The sequence below is a fragment of the Carassius auratus genome, chromosome 27 (genome assembly GCF_003368295.1).
Source record: "Carassius auratus strain Wakin chromosome 27, ASM336829v1, whole genome shotgun sequence".
Classification (NCBI taxonomy): domain Eukaryota; kingdom Metazoa; phylum Chordata; class Actinopteri; order Cypriniformes; family Cyprinidae; genus Carassius; species Carassius auratus.
The window spans coordinates 11,913,755-11,932,199 of record NC_039269.1 but is presented as its reverse complement, the minus strand read 5'-3'; the positions used below and the strand labels follow the sequence as shown (position 1 = coordinate 11,932,199).

Below are 18,445 nucleotides of genomic sequence, written 5' to 3'. Positions count from 1 at the left end.
CCAATTTTTTCTGCAAAGTTTAGTTCCAACCTTGATCAAACTCGCGTGCTAGTAACTTTCTAGTAATACCAAAGACCTTAATTAGTTTGTTCAGAAGGGTTTGATGGAGTTAAACTGGAAGTGGACCTCGAGTTGAGAACCATAAAAACTAACAAATTGCTGCTAAAGGACTACAACTAGGCCAACCACAAAATGATCGATGAATCCGACAACCTGCTTCCTTATACAGCAACGGTTTCTCACCCTGGATTAAAAAAAGTATGTCTGCAGTCTAAAGAAACGTTAACCATAAAAGGAAAACCACCATTCTAGAAACCCATTAGAAGTTCCCAAAGGATCTGATGGGCCAAAAATGCTAATTATTTCCAAGGTTTTAGGACTGAACAGCATTATTCTGCTATCAGAGCAAACATTAACAGCGTAAAGAAACACGAGCGCTTGTGCAGTGTTAAACGAGAGCGAATGCTGCCTCCTAGCGGCTAAAAACGGAATAAAATGATGAGCCAAAAAATAAGTCATGAACAAGGGCCATCATCAGACCTATCCTTTCTCTCTCTCTCTCTCTCTCTCTCTCTCTCTCTCTCTCTCTCTCTCTGTCTGTCTTTTTTTTTTAGAAAGGTCGAAAAATGGTGTAACAAAAACACTATGTTGCTGTAAACTAAACTTGTTTCATTATGAAAGAATCTTAGCCACAACTTCCAATTACAATAGCATTTACTCTCTGCTTCACTGTTAAGTCAGTCAGTTTAATTAGCGCAGTTGTCTCCTCCTCAGCACCTCTTGATGTATGCCGATTCTATGGCTAATTATCTACTGTATTGATCACTGGAGACAACTGTCTATTTATTCCCAGCAGTGGAGAGCAGTTACTCTCCATTTGACATTCTCATTAGGATTCAGCAGGAGATATTTAGTGGGCTGATAACAGCTCATTCAACAAAGGCAAGACAGGGTTACATATGAGGAATTATGGCCTCTTCTGCTCGTATAGACATGCTGGATGAAAACATTGATTCTTTAAGAGGCTGGGAGACAATTGTGTGCCATGGATTTTTTTCTGGAAGGCTGGAGGAGACATGTAGTCATTAAGAGAGTTGATTATTTCGAGGTAATTTCTTGAATTTTGGCTTTTATTTTATTTTTATTCCACAGATGTTCTGTTCTAAATAGAAGAGCTAAAATATCTGAGTATGATGGATAGGTTATATTGCTGCAGTTAATCAACTGTTTTTGTGCCATTTGTGTCACTGTGAGACAGTTAACAGAATACCTATTTCAATATTTAATAGGTTTAAATAAAGATTAACTGGTAGCTATGGCAAAAGTCCTTAAAGGGGGGGTGAAATGCTATTTCATGCATACTGAGTTTTTTACACTGTTAAAGAGCTGGATTCCCATGCTTAACATGGACAAAGTTTCAAAAATTAAGTTGTATGTTTGAAAGAGTATTTTTGTTCACCGAATGCGGTGAGTAAAACTGCTTCAAATATCTCTGTGTTGTTAACTTAGCTATCGGCGCGTAAGCACATCAAGTAAACAACATGCGATGTTGTCATCAAACTGCACTTTCCACATGTACAGCTTAAAAAAAAAAAAGACGACATAAAGTGGAACTTAGTCATTTTCCAAAACCGCTAAGCAAATATATACAGTTTCAATACATACTAGGGCTGTGCAAAAAATCGAATGCGATTTTCCTGCACCTCTCATCAGTAAAGACGCTCCTGTAATTAGAAGTATATCTCCAGCATTTGCGTTCAGATCAGGGTTGCCAGGTTTTCACAACAAATCCTGCCCAGTTGTTTCTTAAAACTAATCCAAAACTAGCCCAATCGCGTTTCCGGGAGGTTCCCAGATAAAAATTGCTTCCCGGGGTTAAAATATAAATTTTGGGGACCAAAAAACAAACCGCAGACTTGGCAACACTGGTTCAGGTGGAGCAGCAATTACTACACAGAGCCATAGTCTACCGACAACTAACACAAAATCGCTTTCAAAATCGACAGAATCGCCTGCGATTTTAACAACGATTTTGTGTAGATTGTCAGTGAATTACGGCTCGGTGTAGTAAATGCCAACCAGTGTTGCCAAGTCTGTGGTGGTTGTTTTTCATGTCCGCGGGTCACAGTGATCCCAATACAAATAACGTGATATTTAGATATTTATATCTAAAATGCCAATTTTACCAAGGCAACCCTGCTGAAAAACGTATGTTTTAACCCCGGGAAGCAATGTTTTATCGGGGAACCTTCTGGAAGCGGGATTGGGCTAGGTTTGAGAAGCAACTGGGCAGAATTTGTTGTGAAAACCTGGCAACCCTGATCTGAACACACGTGCTGGAGATATACTCCTAATTACAGGAGCGTCTTTACTGATGAGATGTACATGAAAATCGCATTCGATTTTTTGCACAGCCCTAACATAAAGACGTTGTTGTTGATGCTGCTCTTGTTAAATGTCAGCCTCTGGATCTGATTCTGGATCATAAATATACGCTGAATCTGACTGTTAGCCATGGTTTGTTTTGGATGATGTTTTTTTTCCTCACGGTAATGTCACAGCTTCCAAGCACTCTCAACGCAAAAGCCTACTCGCGCTCGTGATTCTTTAGCTCCGCCCACACGTCACGCCTCCAGTCGGTCGTGTTTTTCCGGGAAAAATCGGTACAGACTATCTTTCTCTTATGAATATAATAAAACTAAAGACTTTTAGGAGTTATGAAGGATGCAGTACTACTCTATAGGTACTCAAGATTAACAGGATATTGAGTGAAAACGAGCATTTCACCCCCCCCCCAAGGGTATTTCATTGTCTTTGGTTATTGTTATATATTATATAATTATGGCTATTGGTTTTAACCATAACCCTGTTAGGTATTACTGATTCATGACTAGATAATAGTTCATAATAATAGCATTAAATAAGGTGTTAAATTAAATAATAATTAATTAATTAATTTAACAATGGAGATGTGTACAAAAGTAACTTAAATCTATCTCTTAAAAAACTAAATATAATAAATATAATTTTAGCAAAATATGCATTTTATTAGCCTTTCCACATAATTTAACATTAATTATTATTTTTAATGCAATTTATTATTGTTGTTGTTGTTATTTAAAAAACGTCATTTTTGTTTGATAAGAATAAGAGGTTTTGTGAGAATGCCTCTGTTTTCATGATCTCAGTGTGTGGTCACATCTAATTTCTTCACAGTTGAGCTGATATCTGATTAGTGCACTGCTCTACTTTTCTTCATACTTAAAGCTGGTCATCCAGGCTAGAATATCCATACAATTCGAAGGGGGTTCGAAGGATTAAACTCAAAACACTTGATGAAATGATAGATGACAGTGTTATTGGTGCAGCAGGGCTGATAAATTGCCCCATGCCATCATAGATAAATATAGACTACCCTGCAGCTCCAAATCCACATGCCCCTCACGTCTCTTAAAGGGTGAACATCTGTGTGCATGTGCATGACAGACATATTTCTGCAGACACAGATCACAGATACACCAAATAAAGTTTGAAAGTTTAAAAAACTGCTATCTGCTTTCTCGAAATTAAAAGTCATGCAAGCTTGAAAGTTTTTGAAATCTCGGATTGTGGTAACCTGAGCAAAATCATGTAACTATGTCAAGATATTCTGGCTGTGAGCCTCTATTCGATATGCCTGTGAGGTCAGCATAAGCATTCCAGTTCTTAGCATGTGGCTCTAAGTGTCTGATCTCATCTGTACACCACTCACCAAAACCAGGGCTCACCTACAGCCCTCAGCAGGCATCATGGAATGTGTGGGTTTAAGGAGTCTCTTCACTGTAGCCCATTTCATAAAGGCCAGATGTGACCACGGCCTGAAAGCGGGTTCCAGCAAGATTAAGAATGATGTCTTTTTTGAGGTTGAGATCCTGGACACCAGAGCAAGGCACAACTCTCCTTCCTGGATAAGGTGCATTTTGCAGTGCTATTTTAGCATAGCATAGAACGTTATTATGGTATTAAATCGTATTTTTGAATTTATTATTATCTTATATTATCCTTTATTTTATTATTCTCTTATAATTTATTATCTTATTATAATTTATTTTTAAAATTGTATATTTAATGATTTAGTTGATTTGTATTTGTATTTTTTTTTTTTATATGACATTTCTATTTATTTATTTTTATTTGGATATTATTTTGTCATTTTAGTACTTTGAAAATTTGAAATGTTGCTTTGACAGCTAACTGATATAAAATACGTTTTTTTTTTCATATTTATATATGTTTACATTTACATTTATAAATTGATATATATAGTTTTAGTTTTAGCTTTTATTAATTCTAACAACACTGGCATTGGGTCAGAAATCATATAAGTAAGCAAAAGCCTCTTTTGTGGGAGTTCCAGCTGAGAAAAAAAAATCTTAAACTTTCTCAGGTGGAGCCCAACGCCACCATCGCAGAGACCAAGACATTTTCGCACAAAAAAGTGTTTTTGTTTTTGCACAATCAAAGACTAAATGATATGCTTATTCAGGCTGTGAGGCGTGCATGTGTAAAATAATATAAAAACATTTTGTAAAGATTCTTAAAATCCCTGCAGACCCCAAGTTGTATTCATCAAGACAGGCGATGAAGCTACATCATTTTCATTTATATCATATTATCTATAAAGAATATAATTGTATAATTTATTAAATGTGGTGAATTTATGTTGATATGTCTTGACTCGTGATATTATGACTTCAGCGGGAAAGACCCTCAGTGATGATGATGTGCTGGAGGATCTTCCGGTCGGCACGACCACAACGATGTTCTTCCAGGACCTCGGCCCACAGATAGGCTGGACTATGAAAGCATCTGATACACACTCATTTAGACAACAGCAGCTCATTCAGTGTCTATAACAGTGATGGTATTGGGGGATGATTGCAGGTGTTTCTGGCCGCTTTTCATTTACCTGCTGTTCTACTATCGGCTTCCAAAAATCTACGGGAATGAGTATGACTTCACCCGAAGCCCATTCAAAGTTGTCAAGTGAGTTCAGAGTGAAAAATCTTATTTATATGATTTATGGACAGAATAAGTAATTTCTATATTTCTTAAATACCTAATCTACTGAATTTAGTTTTGTTGGTGTAGCCGAATGTATTTCTATTGGTTCAGTGGAGTTTAATAGTAGGCCTATTTAGACTTTAGATGTTACTTCATGAATCACATTTTTAAATAAAACAGAAAATGCAGCAATAATGTACCAAAAGCGTTTGTGGTTTATGTTTGACCCTGCTCATACAGGCAGACTAGCTGGAAACTATTTTAATCCATCGCTTTTCTGACGGAACATTACCTTTACACACCATCATGCTGCTATGTTTATGTCTGTATTTTGTCATACAAAAATGTCACAGTATTTCCTGTTTTGGCACATTAGCTACTGTGTCTGAAGCGCTTATGACATTGACATTAGTTCAGTGGTGTCAGTGAAGCGTTGAGGAGCTTTGGGGGGAATATTCGGCTGCTTTCCATTAATCGTCCTCTTGCTGGTTTAAATGATGCCCCTGCGGTATCTTTCAACACGCTCAGAATACACATGCTTTGACCATATAAGAGTTGTTCGAAATATTGCCTGCAAATTTGAATACTAACCATGCAAATGAGCGAGCTTAAATATAGTGAAACATAGCTAAAGTATAACACTGAGGTTTGCATTGAGCAGTGACTGTTTGTCATATTAGACACGATCCTCACATGAATGAAAACTCTGTCTGTATTACTGGGGGTTTGCAGCATGGCAGGCGTATTACATCAACTCCCTGCTCTACACACCACACTGTAAGTTCTCCTTCTGTCACACATTACATTAGTCTGTGAGCCTCATTATAACATCTGATATTAACGTCTGTTTCTCTAGACTATGGGAGACTTCAAATCTGGCCATTTTTTGGGGGATGTCAAAATCTGTAATATGAATTATTTTTTATTATTTAAAATATTATTAAATATTTAAAGCTTCTTTAAGTAGGCCAACTATTTAGCAAAAAAAAAAAAGTAAAGGTCCATCTTCCAAACCATATCCAAATTGGTTTAACTTGTAATGATAATAAAAATGTTAATGAGGTTGAGACGGATTTGCAAAAAAAAAAAAACTGTTTATACATACATTTCCTCATTTCATATCGGTACGGTGAGAAATTAACGGTGGATCTGAAATCATATACTGTCTGAATAGTTAACAGATGTGAAATCTATAAATCGCAAATTATATTGAACTTGCGCAACTGAAAGGAACCATGTAGCTACTCCTAATTAATGTCATTAACATATAAAGGTTCACTAGACATCGTCCAAATCCTTTCATTTGTAGCAGCGAGCTGCAAGAACAGCTTTTCATTTTCAACAGCTACGTTTTCAAAAACCAGATGTTACATAGTGTAGCTTTCATTTTACGTTGCTGTTTTTCTTCATCATTTCTTTGTTCATTTTATTCAGGTCTGTGAATTTGAAACGAATCATCTGTAATGGTGAGTCCTAACAAAGATTCATCTCTGAAGTTGTGAGGGGTGTAAGCATGACCGACCAAGACAGACAATGAAACCTAGTGATTGTGATTAATTACCGTTTCTTTGTTCCTTTCATAAAGGACTGTGTAGGAGTCTGAAGTAAAATTATATGTCACATTAATACCTTCTTCAGAGACTATGCATATTCTCCTGACAGAATCTTTAGCTCTTATTAGATGTTTCCATTATAACCTCTTCTCAACACATCGACAGGGTCCAGGCCTACAGAGATTCCTTATCCCACAAATAATCCATTCACTTGGCCCTTTTCTTCGTGTCCTGCACATATGAGGTTTGTCAAGTTCACAAAATAATCTGTTTCATGTCAAAAGAAGCAGTAAATGAGACATTTGGAATGTCTGAGGTTGTGTCCACACCTGTGGAGAGCACATCTACTGTACCTAAGCATGTCACAGTCATGACACAGTGTGTTCCAGGTAAACAGTATTCCATCACCATCCGCAGCACACTACAATAAAGAGTCCAAGGCTGCATCTGAAATCACATACTTTCCTAGGGCCTACTATATAGTGAGTGAAAATATTTGTTGTAGGCAGAGTTTGCCTTAACAGGCCAATAAGAGAGTAATTGAGTGCTATTCTTCCTTTTAATTATACAACTGTCTTATAGAAACTATCTACAAATGGAAAAAACTAATCCGAGATAAGGTCAGAAAACATCTCAGTGAACTTGCATGATTCATGGGTTCACAGAGAATGATTCACCAGTTTAAAAAATGTCATTTTTAGAGAGTATGCAATTTCAGACACAGCCTGTCTTAGACCACAGTAAACATCTGGGATTCATAATCCAAACCTGGAAGTAAACAAGTTCTTTAAAGTTGAAAAAACATAATAATATACGTTGATGTAAAATGTATGAGTTACATTTGATATTCTGCATAATGTTAGAAGAAAAGCGAAATATCTGACTTTCATATTTTATTGAGTATATATTTTGCTGCATCCGCCTGATAAAACCATGAATCTTTCATATTTCTGCAGTGGGAGTTTTTGCATTTTTGGGTTTCATTCAGATTACTATATGGGCTCGGGCAAAGCATAAAAGCTACATTGAGCAATTCAAAGACTATCCTGACTTGAGAACGGCCATCATTCCGCTCTTCTTCTCGTTCAATTGGATGAAGGATGAACCTACATGCACTTTTGTCATTGGACGCCTCACCTAACAGCATATTATCAGCAGCAAGATAAGTCTATTGTTTTTCTGTCAGACCTTGTGATTTATTTCTGGCACAATTAAGATTTTGATGAACTCTCTGAAGTGTGAAATGGTAATTATAGTAATTACGTTAATTATGAAGAGAGGCTTACTGAGAACAGACTTAGGTGTAAGTTTGAGGAAGATATACTTAACAGAAACTTTTAACAAAAAGGGGTGTTTTAGCAGAAGGTGTATTATTTTACAAAGTAAAGCCTTTGCTTGACATCAATGAGTCTTAATTGTGAAGGTCTTCAGACCACCCAGCAGAAAACATGGTGTACAGTGTGATACTGTTTTATTGATGTTGATTGTTCATTTTTGTATTCCATTAAAACATTTTGCAGTTGAGTGTTTGTGTCATAAATAAAATGTTACTAAAGATTTTATTTCCCAGAAATAAGTGATCATCAGTTTCCAAATGTCAGCATTTTCAAGACATGGTAAAATAACAATCTTAAAGAAAAGTGCTTGTCATTATAAGCTGCATTATTGCATATTAAATCTATCCACTGATAAATGCAATCGAATCTCTTTATTCCCCAAAACAGAAACATATATTTGCTGAATTTTAATGTCTACACCATGAGGACAAGATTTACCTGGTTCACATGGTCAAGTTAGTCTGTTGAAAGATGCCATTATTACTTCATCAGTTGCATGCAAAAAAATTCCTGCCAGCCGAGCATAATGCTACAAAGTAACCCCCAGCCAGCTGACCCTGAGAAAGAGTAATAATAAAAAGTATCTTTGACGGAACAATACAATGATGATGCAAATTTGCAAGTTTCAGGGTTGGGATTACAGATCTCAAATTCATTTTCATACTGTTAATGGTCAAGCAGTACAAAAGTTATGTATTATCAAAGTTATATTAGAATAAAGCATTTGATTGCATGTGCTCTGATTTAGCATTTAATATTTACAAATGTATAAATATAATAAATACAATTCAAATTGCATAGAAACCAAAAAGTAATTTACTCACACTCCTGTCTATCAAAACATGTATAACTGTATTTAATTCTGCCCAAAATAATATATTGTGAATAATGTTACTAACCAAACAGTTTTGGTTCCATTTGACTTCCGTTTTATTTTTGTTCATGGAAGTCATTTGGAACCAAAACTGTTTGTTTGCTAACATTATTCAAAATATCGTATGTTCTGAAGCAAGATGCTCAAAGGTTTGCATTAAGATGAGACTGAGAGTGACTGAACTTTCATTTTTGAATAGACAAGTACTTTAATCTGATGAGGTTTTCTTTCAGTGTCAGGAGACTGACCTTTGGCTCAGAGTGCTGAGGTCAAAAAATGTTATATATTATGAAAAAAAAAAAAAAATTCTATGACATTTGTACAACTTCAAATAGATGAAGTAGGTTTTTGAGTATAAATACATATATAAAAAAGGCTTTAGGGACTTTATAAACAACGGTGTAATGTGCTGTCAGCCATGAGTCCTTTTGAAGCATATGAGTTCATTTTAACTGTTTTTCGTCAAAACTCTTCGTAGCGGCAAGACCTTTGTGTCTCGTCTGAGCACTGATGCTCGGAGCTGAGCATCCTCTTCTCCTGACTGCTGCTTGGCAAAACTCACAAACACCTGTAAGGCAGTGAAACAGATGAGCTGTTAGTCCTGTCAGTCACATCTGCTGAGCAAATCGAATTCAATCTCTGCATGGGAATTTCAACCGATAATTCATTTCTAACGGAGGGTCCCTAGGGCACAGCATGTCAATTTTACAGCATCAAGCTATTTTTCTTCTCTGCAGTAGAAGTGGAATGCTAAAATAACAGCTGTAATGGATTGACTTGTAAGAGATTTGTTGCTTGAAGCTGGTTATGACTCGATGATGAAGTTACCTGGTCTAATGTAGTCTGCGACACAGAGTAGTCCTCAATGTTCAGTCTCTCTTTGTTGGTCAACACCAGCTGGAAGACTCGCGCCAGTGAGGCAGCGGCGATTTCGTACTGTAAAGTGTTGTAGTGTTTCTCCCGTTGTATACATCCTGGGAAGCTGCTTTCCATAAAGGACTCGGCCGGGATCAGGTCAGGAGGCATGCCTGCTTTTTCAGCTTTGATCTTCATCGTGACAACATAGCCACCTCCAAACCTATCCACAAGCACATTCAATATGAACAATACATGTAAAACAAAGCATGCGCTTGTATTGTTGACCATTTTGTGGATTAACATTGTTTTGCATATCACCTCTCAAAGTTAAATATTTAAGGCTGGAAAAACTATTTAGTTGATTTGTGATAATATGGAAATTGCATCCTTTACTTAAAATGCTAAGACTTTCCGAAAGCATATACTCACTTGTATTTCAGGTGCTGGATTGTGCCCAGACACTTAAACGTCCCATTGACCATGATGGCCAAGCGAGTACACAGAGCTTCACACTCTTCCATACTGTAAAAGCAAAAAAAAAAAAAAAAAAAAAAAAAAAAAAATTATATAATATAAATATTTTCATTTTATTTAAAATAATAATTAATAATTAATAAAAAAATCAAATGATAAATATTTTGAGACTTTTTTATGTTTTAAATTTACTTAAATAATAATGATGATTAATTATTTAAAATAAAGAATTATTTATAAAAAAAAAAAGATTGAGGCAATAGCGTCAGCTAAAGATATTTAAGTAACAAAAAAAATTATGAATGTAATAGCATTCATACAGGGGTTCCGAAACTTTTTTGTCGGCCAATCCACTAAGACATAAAATATATTATGTTATGTACCCCCATGAGGTTTTGTCAATATTTCCATAATTTAACAACACATTTGCATGATGTTTACAGTTTGTGCATTGATTAATGGTCACATGACATGCAAGTAAACAAAATAATCTTTTTGTGTTTTATTTAGATATTTGAAAATGATTTTTACTGTCAATTATTGTGTTATTTACACACAATAATGTGATATGACATTTGATATGTAAATTTCTCATATTGCAATTGATTTACTTTTATTTACTATGAACCAAGCCACTCTAAAAAACATTACATTATAATCTGTGTGCATGTAAATAAACATTCTGATGCTCTACTAATTTGTATATAGCAACATTTTATTTTGAAAATTGTTATTTAAAAAAAGATTTGATTAATCATGCAGTCCCATTTGTGGATTTTAATGTTAAAATGTTAATGTTACATCAACAAAAACACCAAGTGTTTATATAAACCCTGTTTAGGAAACCCATCGTTGACTTTAAATTCTTGCCTGTGAGACGTCAAAACGACTGCCCTCCCATCACGGATGATACTCAGAATGGCGGTCCACAGGAAGCGACGGGAGTGAGGGTCCATTCCTGTGGTGGGTTCATCCTATACATCCATTTACAGAGTACAATTACACCAATCTTTTTGTATTGCACAATGACAATGAGAATGATTAGGGAAAGCATACCAGGAGCACTAGAGGAGGACAGCCAATCATAGCAATAGCAGTAGACAGTTTCCTCTTGTTGCCCCCGCTGTAGGTACCAGCACAGTTCCCTGCATATTCAGACAGACCCAGCTTCTGAATCCCCCACTCGGCCACCTACAGAAAACATGCAATCATACGGTACACAATAATAAAGACTGTAACAGAATGCTTATCAGTTAACAGAATATCAGTAACAGCCTAACATGTTGCAGAGTGAATTTTATTTAATTTTTTGATGGAATTGTTATAAGGATTATTAGGATTTTATGCTCTCAAAATTGTTGTAACCTGAGATGACAATATGTCCTGAGCGTGTTTATGCTTTGGGTCAAGGATACTTTTAAACAATGTGCCTCAGAAACAACTGGAATGAGTGTGTTTTATAATTCTAGTGGCCACGGTAAGGCCATGCACCAACTGTATGCTTATCACAAGATTAAACAGACTCTAAACGGCTATAAAGTGATTAAACTGGGAAAACCGTCAGCTGCAAGCAAGGCCAGTGTAACCTGGAGAACACTATGAAGCATGTGCAAGCCTTATGCAACTCGGCTATTTTGAACATGATCATCATGGTATAAAGTGTGTATTTTTCTTGTCAGGGAGTTGCTCTGATGTGTAGGAAGGAACATCCTGCCTTCCGCTAATTAAATCTTATTACTGAAAAAAATAAATAACTTGGTGCTTGATGCTGCGCAGCTAAGCAAGGCAGGAAGGCACTGAGGAATATAGCACACACTTTGAAAGTGGTAAGGCAATGATAGTGTCTTCTTGAATGGGACGCCATCCAAGGGTAGTTAGAATATACCATAGGCAACCTATAAAGGAAAAATTCTCCCAAAATTGAAAATGTACTGACACTTGGGACATTCAAGATGTTGATGAGTTTGTTTCTTAATAAGAACCAATTTGGAGAAATGTAGCATTACATCCCTTGCTCACCAGTGGCATAGTTAGGGCCCTGGTGCAGATTGTGGTTTATGGTCCTCCTCGATGGAAATCGTGGTCCAAGATGATGGGGTGTGTTAATGGGTGCCGTCATAATTAGAGTCCAAATAGTTGATATAAACATCACAATAATTGACAAGTAATCCACACAACTCCAGTCCATCAGTAAATGTCTTGTGAAGAGACAGTGAAGTGATAGTGCAGCTGTGTGCTTGTAAACAGGATTTTGATGTGAGCCACAACATGAGATGGATTTATCAATGGAGGAAGTCTTATTATAGTTTATAGGCTATGGTTTAAAGTTAAAATAATGGAGATTTCTTACAAACACATCTTTTCAGTTCACAACACATCACTTGATGGACTGGAGTCACAAGTGTGGATTATTGTGATTGTTTATAAACTGTATAGACTCTCAGTTTGACGGCACCCATTCACTGCAGAAGATGTGCGAGTGATGTAATGCTAATTTCTCCAGATCTGTTCTGATGAAGAAACAAACTCATCTACATCTTGGATGGCCTAAGGGTGAGAACATTTTCAGCAAACTTTCATTTTAGAGTGAACTATTCCTTTAGGTCAGACTGAAAATGTCTTTGATCAAGGTGAATGAGGGGTTCGGCTGTGAAACTTACTCTGCTAATCTCAGATTCAGGGATCCCACGGAGGCGAGCGTACAGGAACAGGTGTTCCCTCCCCGTCAGCAGCTCGTCTATGGCGTCGAACTGAGGGCAGTAGCCCATATTCTGGTGCACATCCAGGATATTGGTGAGAATACTGAAGAAAAGCACAGTTCATGTTTGGCATGTGCATCCAATGCAGATACACAACTCTTTATAGCTTGTATATTACCTGTATCCAGCTACGGACGCCTCCCCTGATGTCACATCCGTGTCTCCGGTCAGCATTTTAAAGGTTGTGGTTTTACCTGCACCATTTACACCAAGAAGCCCAAAGCACTGCACAAAACATTTAACTTACTGTTCGGTCATTCATTTCAGTCGGCGCAACAGTATGGCTTAGAAATGATACACATAAAAACTATTTTTGGTAATACCTCTCCTGCTGGAACTCCTACACAGATTTTGTCCACTGCTGGTCGTTTTCTGCGCCTGTATGTCTAAGATGAGACTGTTCTCTTTAGCATGGCAATAATGGTAATTTAACACGAACAAAATATAAAAAGAATGCTTTTTATCTTAAACACTTGAGAAGCTATGAAAAGCTTCCTCCGGTGAAAAGGGGCTTTAGTCACTTACTTTTGACAAGTTTCGGATTAGAAGGATGTCATTCTTGTTTCCTCCTTTATAAATGCGCTCTCTCTCCTGAGCTACATCGTCGTCTTCATCTTTAACAGGACTCTTCCTATAGCCTGACACCCTACACAAATAATACACAAAAAATAGTTACTATCATTTGCTGTTTTAAGATACAGTATGGTAAAAACAAGGTTAAAGCAATTAAATATTAAACAGATTAAAGGTAATTTTTTTAATGTTATTTATGTATTTATTATACAGCTGTAGAGTAAAAATCAGGACATCCATGACATGAAACTGAGCAGAATCTCAGAGAATATGAATAATGTATTTTTGTCCTCACCAGTAATCAAGAAAAAAATGGTACTGGATGAGTAGATTAAAAATGAAATAGACAAAACCCTCCACAGCCATACAGAAGAGATTCTTCCCCACAAAGTCCCATCTGAATGGATCCATGGAAAACTCCTCCCCTGTGCCAAAACAGCATTTACTGTAAGGACAGTGGCATCCTAAAATACTACTTTTGTGGAGTCACCAGTGGCAGTTCTGTCTCACTTGTTACCATAGTTCTCCATATTAGCAGCGTTATTTAGCTATTTTTGTTTAATATTAATAACACTAACAGGTCAGTAAGATTTCTGGTAACATTTTAGGTAAAAGCCTTTTTATATACTGTACTATAAAAGTAGTTTAAATCAATAATTTTGGTCTTGTAATGCACCTTATAATGCATTGTCTATTCATTGTTACACATTAAATGCATTAAAACACATGGTGAATGCATTATATTATAAATATATAATGCATTTTAACTTTGGTTATAATTATGAATAAAAAAGTATAATGCATTACAACACATTATGAATACCTTTGTAATACATTATACATTAAGGCTAAAAGTAAAGCTTTATAAAAAAAATAAAATAATAGACATTAATATTTTTATTCAGCAAGGACACATGAAATTAATCAAAAGTGGAAATCTTTTTTTTTTAAAGTGTTACTGTTTCAAATAAATGCTACTCTTTTGAACTTCAAATCATCAAATATTCCTGAAAAGAAATCTATGAATATTTTCAACATTGATAGTAATAAGAAATGTAAATTGATCACCAAATCACCAAAGGATCATGTGACAGTGAAAAATAAAGTAATGGCTGCTGAAAATTCAGCTTTGCATTGCAATATATCCAAATAGCAAACAATCGTATTGATACTTGACTATATTACTGGTTTTACTGTATTATTGAACAAATAAATGCAGCCTTAGAGAGAATAATATAATACAGGAGACTGTGACATTTTGATAAATCTTTGTGTTTCATAGGAGAATAATCTAATAATTTTGAGGCGAGAAGATGCAGTTCAATTCGATTTAATTGGATTTTGCCGGAGACTTTTAGACATGCACTTTTTATAGACAGAGATTGACTGGATTAGAAATCCCAATCAAACCCACTTCCAAAAATCTGAGGAGATAATCAATTTGAACGGGCATGACAAAAACTGTTGTTTCATTATTAGTTATTGTTAATAGATAAACTTACCAAATCGGGCATAGACATCAGTCACGGCCTGGTTCATGGCCATATCAATGAGACCTCGGCCGAGACAGAAGTGAGGGAAGACCAGTAACACCTTCTTCAACACCTCATTAAACATTAGCAGAGACTGAAGCATTTGCGAAGAAAAAACACAAGCAATTACTACAAAATAAGGAACCCTGAAAATTGTTACTTTAATAACAGACTTTTATGCAGAAAAATAAATAAATAATTCTAAGTTGCTTTAAAGCATTACTGAGATTAAATGGTACTAAATTAAAATTTGTCATTTAAATTATAACAAAAACGGACACAAAAAAATTATTTAAAAAATAAATATATATATACCCTGTTGTTTTCAAAGAGCTCTAAGATGAAGGTGATGGCACTGCTGTTGATACCAATGAAAAGGTTGATGCAGGAGAGGGACACATATGCTGTGCTGGGGACATTGAACATGTAGGACATGGGGTACATCATGGGCGTCACCGACCACCTGTATAGAGAAGAGTGAAAGAAAAATCACTGCTGTGCTTAGCTAATATTCTTCAAATGAGTCTGAACCTACATAAGCCACTGACTGACCCATAGAGACAAAGCAAAGCAACCAGCGCTGGTAGATTAGTCGGTGATGTGTAGCATTTCTTATCAAAACCCACGAAAATTGCCACAACCATTGCTGTGCTGACAGAGTAGTTCATCTGGCACAAACAAACAAAAGGGATGTGAGCAATCGAGCAGTAATCCGAACACATTTTTCAATGACTAATGACTGGCATTTCTCAGAGCTTGTTAACACACAACGCTGATGAATCTCACCATGTCCCAGAAAAAGTTGGCGACCCAGTAGACCAGAGGGCTGACTCCGCTAACAAACTGCAGATGCTTGGCCTTGGTGACACGTTCCTGAATGAGGTAGAGGATGAAGCTGGCTGGGATGAAGGACATGGCAAAGATGACGCAAATGGCCACCACTGCATCCACTGATGTGGTGAGACTGTCCAAAAGGAAGAGCAACATTTTACTCATTCAGAGAAGACTTTATGTTTTTCCTAAAAACATTACCCATACACTTGTTAAGTATGTAGATTTATGTATGAAAACAAATGTGTATCAGATTTCGGGATTTCTGATTTCCTGACTACATACTTTCCTGTTCAAAAGTTTGGGGTGAGTAAGATGTGAATGTACTTGTTGATTGATTGACAAGTGATTAGAATTACAAAACATGTTGACCATTCGAGGAAGATGATGTAAACTGGGCCTATTCGTGAAAAGCATTTCTGTGTCAGCTGACACTCACACAGTGACCTCTGAGAGCTGCTCTTTGGTGAGATTGAGTGGGTGGTTGATGGCAGTAATGCCGTACTCTGATGGATTGGCGTGAGGAGGCAGGTAAGCACGGAGAATGGCATTGTTTGCTACGTTCATGAAGGAGACCATGGCATGCCAGCCTTTGTTATTATACCACACCTGTGACAAGGGAGCAAAAAGTAAATTTTTTATAAAAAAAAAAAAAAAAAGTGCAAGTCGTGACATTTGCCATACTCGGACTCGGTGCGGGGAGCAACTGGGGGTTCAGTGCCTTGCTCAATGGCACTTCAGCCATGTATTGAGCGTGGAAGAGAGCGCTGTTCAAACACTCCCTCCCACTTACAACTTCTGCCAGCATCGAGACTCAAACCTGCGACCTTCGGGTTACAAGTCCAACTCGCTAACCATTAGGCCGCAGCTGCCCCCTTTTATATAATGCAATGGCATTTACACATCATGCTTAAATAGATGGTTTAACATACCTTAACATTGTACTCACTCTCCATGTAATGCAAGAATGTTCCTAATTCATTGATTACTGACTTTGAATAGGGGCCCTGAGGATAACAGGATAAGCAATCATTCAACAGTGCATATGTTATGCAAGCAGAATAGAAATTATTATATTTAAATCTCATGTAGTATACACAATATCATACCCCTGTGATATTCATCATCCGCCCAAGCTGGGAAAAAACAGCCTTAATGTCCTCTGGATCAACTTCAAGAATCGGCAGTTGTCCACCAACAGTGAGACCACCATACCTATGGAGGGGAAAAAACAAACAGTTACATTTTACGTTTTACTGGTTATTGATCTCTTTTAATTAGTTTGTACTGTGCCTTTCCTAATTCATTCTAAATGATCAGGCAATACCGCAATTAAAAGAACAAATTAAAATTTTCAAAAAATGCATAATAAATGCATAATTACAGAAATATTAGCCAAAAAATTTGCATGTCACACACACACACACACACACACAAAAGACAACTTCCTTTTTTGACGAAAATTTTATGTTTATCTGATTCAGTGATTTTGTTTCTTCAGTAGAACACAAACCAAGATTTTTAACTCAGACCGCTGCCGTCTATCAGTCTTATACACTGATGTGTAAAGACACAAAATGATCAGTCTGTGCAAGAAACTGAAAAGTATTTATATTGTTTTTTAACTCTGATTCACTCAATGTACAAACTGTCAGAACTCTCCTTTTTTGCAAAGTTAGGGTAAAACAAAGGCCTACAAAAAAATCCTAAATTAAGAGCCATACGGGAGCCGAAAGAGCCTGCTCTTCTTTGGGAGCTGAGCCAAAAGAGCTTAACTTCCCATCATTATTTAGAGCAGCAGGAATGTGAGGCGTCTTCTTCATGCTTTATGGTGGATCGCAGACTTATAAGTGCATTACTGCCACCTATCTCTCAAGTGGAGCATTGACACTCCTAATTGAGATTGTAGATAGAGTGTCAACGGTCCAATAGAGAGATAGGTGGCGCACAAGAGAACACCAGGATAGTTCTAATAGTTTGAACATTGCGTGAATAAGAGGTAAAAAACTATATAAATATGGTTCAGTTCTTACACAGACAGAACGTTTTGTGTCTTTACACATCAATGTATCGTTACGAGTCGCAGGGCTTCATTTGGCTTTGTTTGTGTATGTTTTTTTTCTTCTTCTTCACGAGTTCACACTTACATATAATTAGCTGAAGTATTATAATGCATATTTGGTGTGCTGTCCAGGGAAGGGCTCCGAGCTCGGGAATGGCCTGAACCTAGAGTGCCCCCCGTATATAAATGTGTAAAGGAGATGGGGTGGAAGGGGGATGCTGATAAACCGTCAATGGAGACAGGTAAGTCAGCTGTATTTATACCATAGTGTTGATTATCTTAAGTGTCATCCACATGTGCTAATTAGGCTATCTAAGTATCTGACGTGTTCCTCCCGAATCTTGTTAATGAAACTTAATTTAATGTATGTTTCAGCCGTGATTCCCATCCACTTATATTATAAGACTGATAGACTGCAACGGCTAGAGTTAAACATCTTGGTTTGTGTTCTACTGAAGAAACAAAGTCAACTACATCTTGGATGCCCTGGGGGTAAGCAGATACACATCAGATCAGCAATCACATCAACCATACAACTAAAAAAAACAA

At 36.6% G+C, this 18,445-nt stretch overlaps 1 protein-coding gene and 1 long non-coding RNA gene across 2 annotated transcripts in view; one reads left to right on the top strand and one right to left on the bottom strand.

Moving 5' to 3' along the window:
- Window positions 1-3,750: 3,750 nt before the first annotated feature.
- LOC113045508 (uncharacterized) lies at window positions 3,751-6,140 on the top strand. The gene is made up of 2 exons (XR_003275995.1): window positions 3,751-3,952; window positions 4,738-6,140. It is a non-coding gene; the product is annotated as an uncharacterized LOC113045508 (long non-coding RNA).
- A 2,150-nt stretch (window positions 6,141-8,290) lies between these two features.
- The window catches only part of LOC113045507 (retinal-specific ATP-binding cassette transporter-like), a 35,128-nt gene continuing 24,973 nt past the window's right edge, over window positions 8,291-18,445 (bottom strand). Inside the window, exons 35-51 of the mRNA XM_026205912.1 lie at window positions 16,944-17,049; window positions 16,767-16,841; window positions 16,274-16,443; window positions 15,790-15,967; window positions 15,556-15,671; window positions 15,319-15,466; window positions 14,974-15,097; window positions 13,767-13,896; window positions 13,424-13,544; window positions 13,222-13,284; window positions 13,017-13,123; window positions 12,800-12,941; window positions 11,196-11,330; window positions 11,010-11,113; window positions 10,095-10,187; window positions 9,636-9,885; window positions 8,291-9,375 (exon numbers count right to left, since the gene is read on the bottom strand). Coding sequence (XP_026061697.1) covers window positions 9,256-9,375; window positions 9,636-9,885; window positions 10,095-10,187; window positions 11,010-11,113; window positions 11,196-11,330; window positions 12,800-12,941; window positions 13,017-13,123; window positions 13,222-13,284; window positions 13,424-13,544; window positions 13,767-13,896; window positions 14,974-15,097; window positions 15,319-15,466; window positions 15,556-15,671; window positions 15,790-15,967; window positions 16,274-16,443; window positions 16,767-16,841; window positions 16,944-17,049 — 2,182 coding nt within the window. The 3' untranslated portion in view covers window positions 8,291-9,255. The remainder of the gene's footprint in view (window positions 9,376-9,635; window positions 9,886-10,094; window positions 10,188-11,009; window positions 11,114-11,195; window positions 11,331-12,799; window positions 12,942-13,016; window positions 13,124-13,221; window positions 13,285-13,423; window positions 13,545-13,766; window positions 13,897-14,973; window positions 15,098-15,318; window positions 15,467-15,555; window positions 15,672-15,789; window positions 15,968-16,273; window positions 16,444-16,766; window positions 16,842-16,943; window positions 17,050-18,445) is intronic.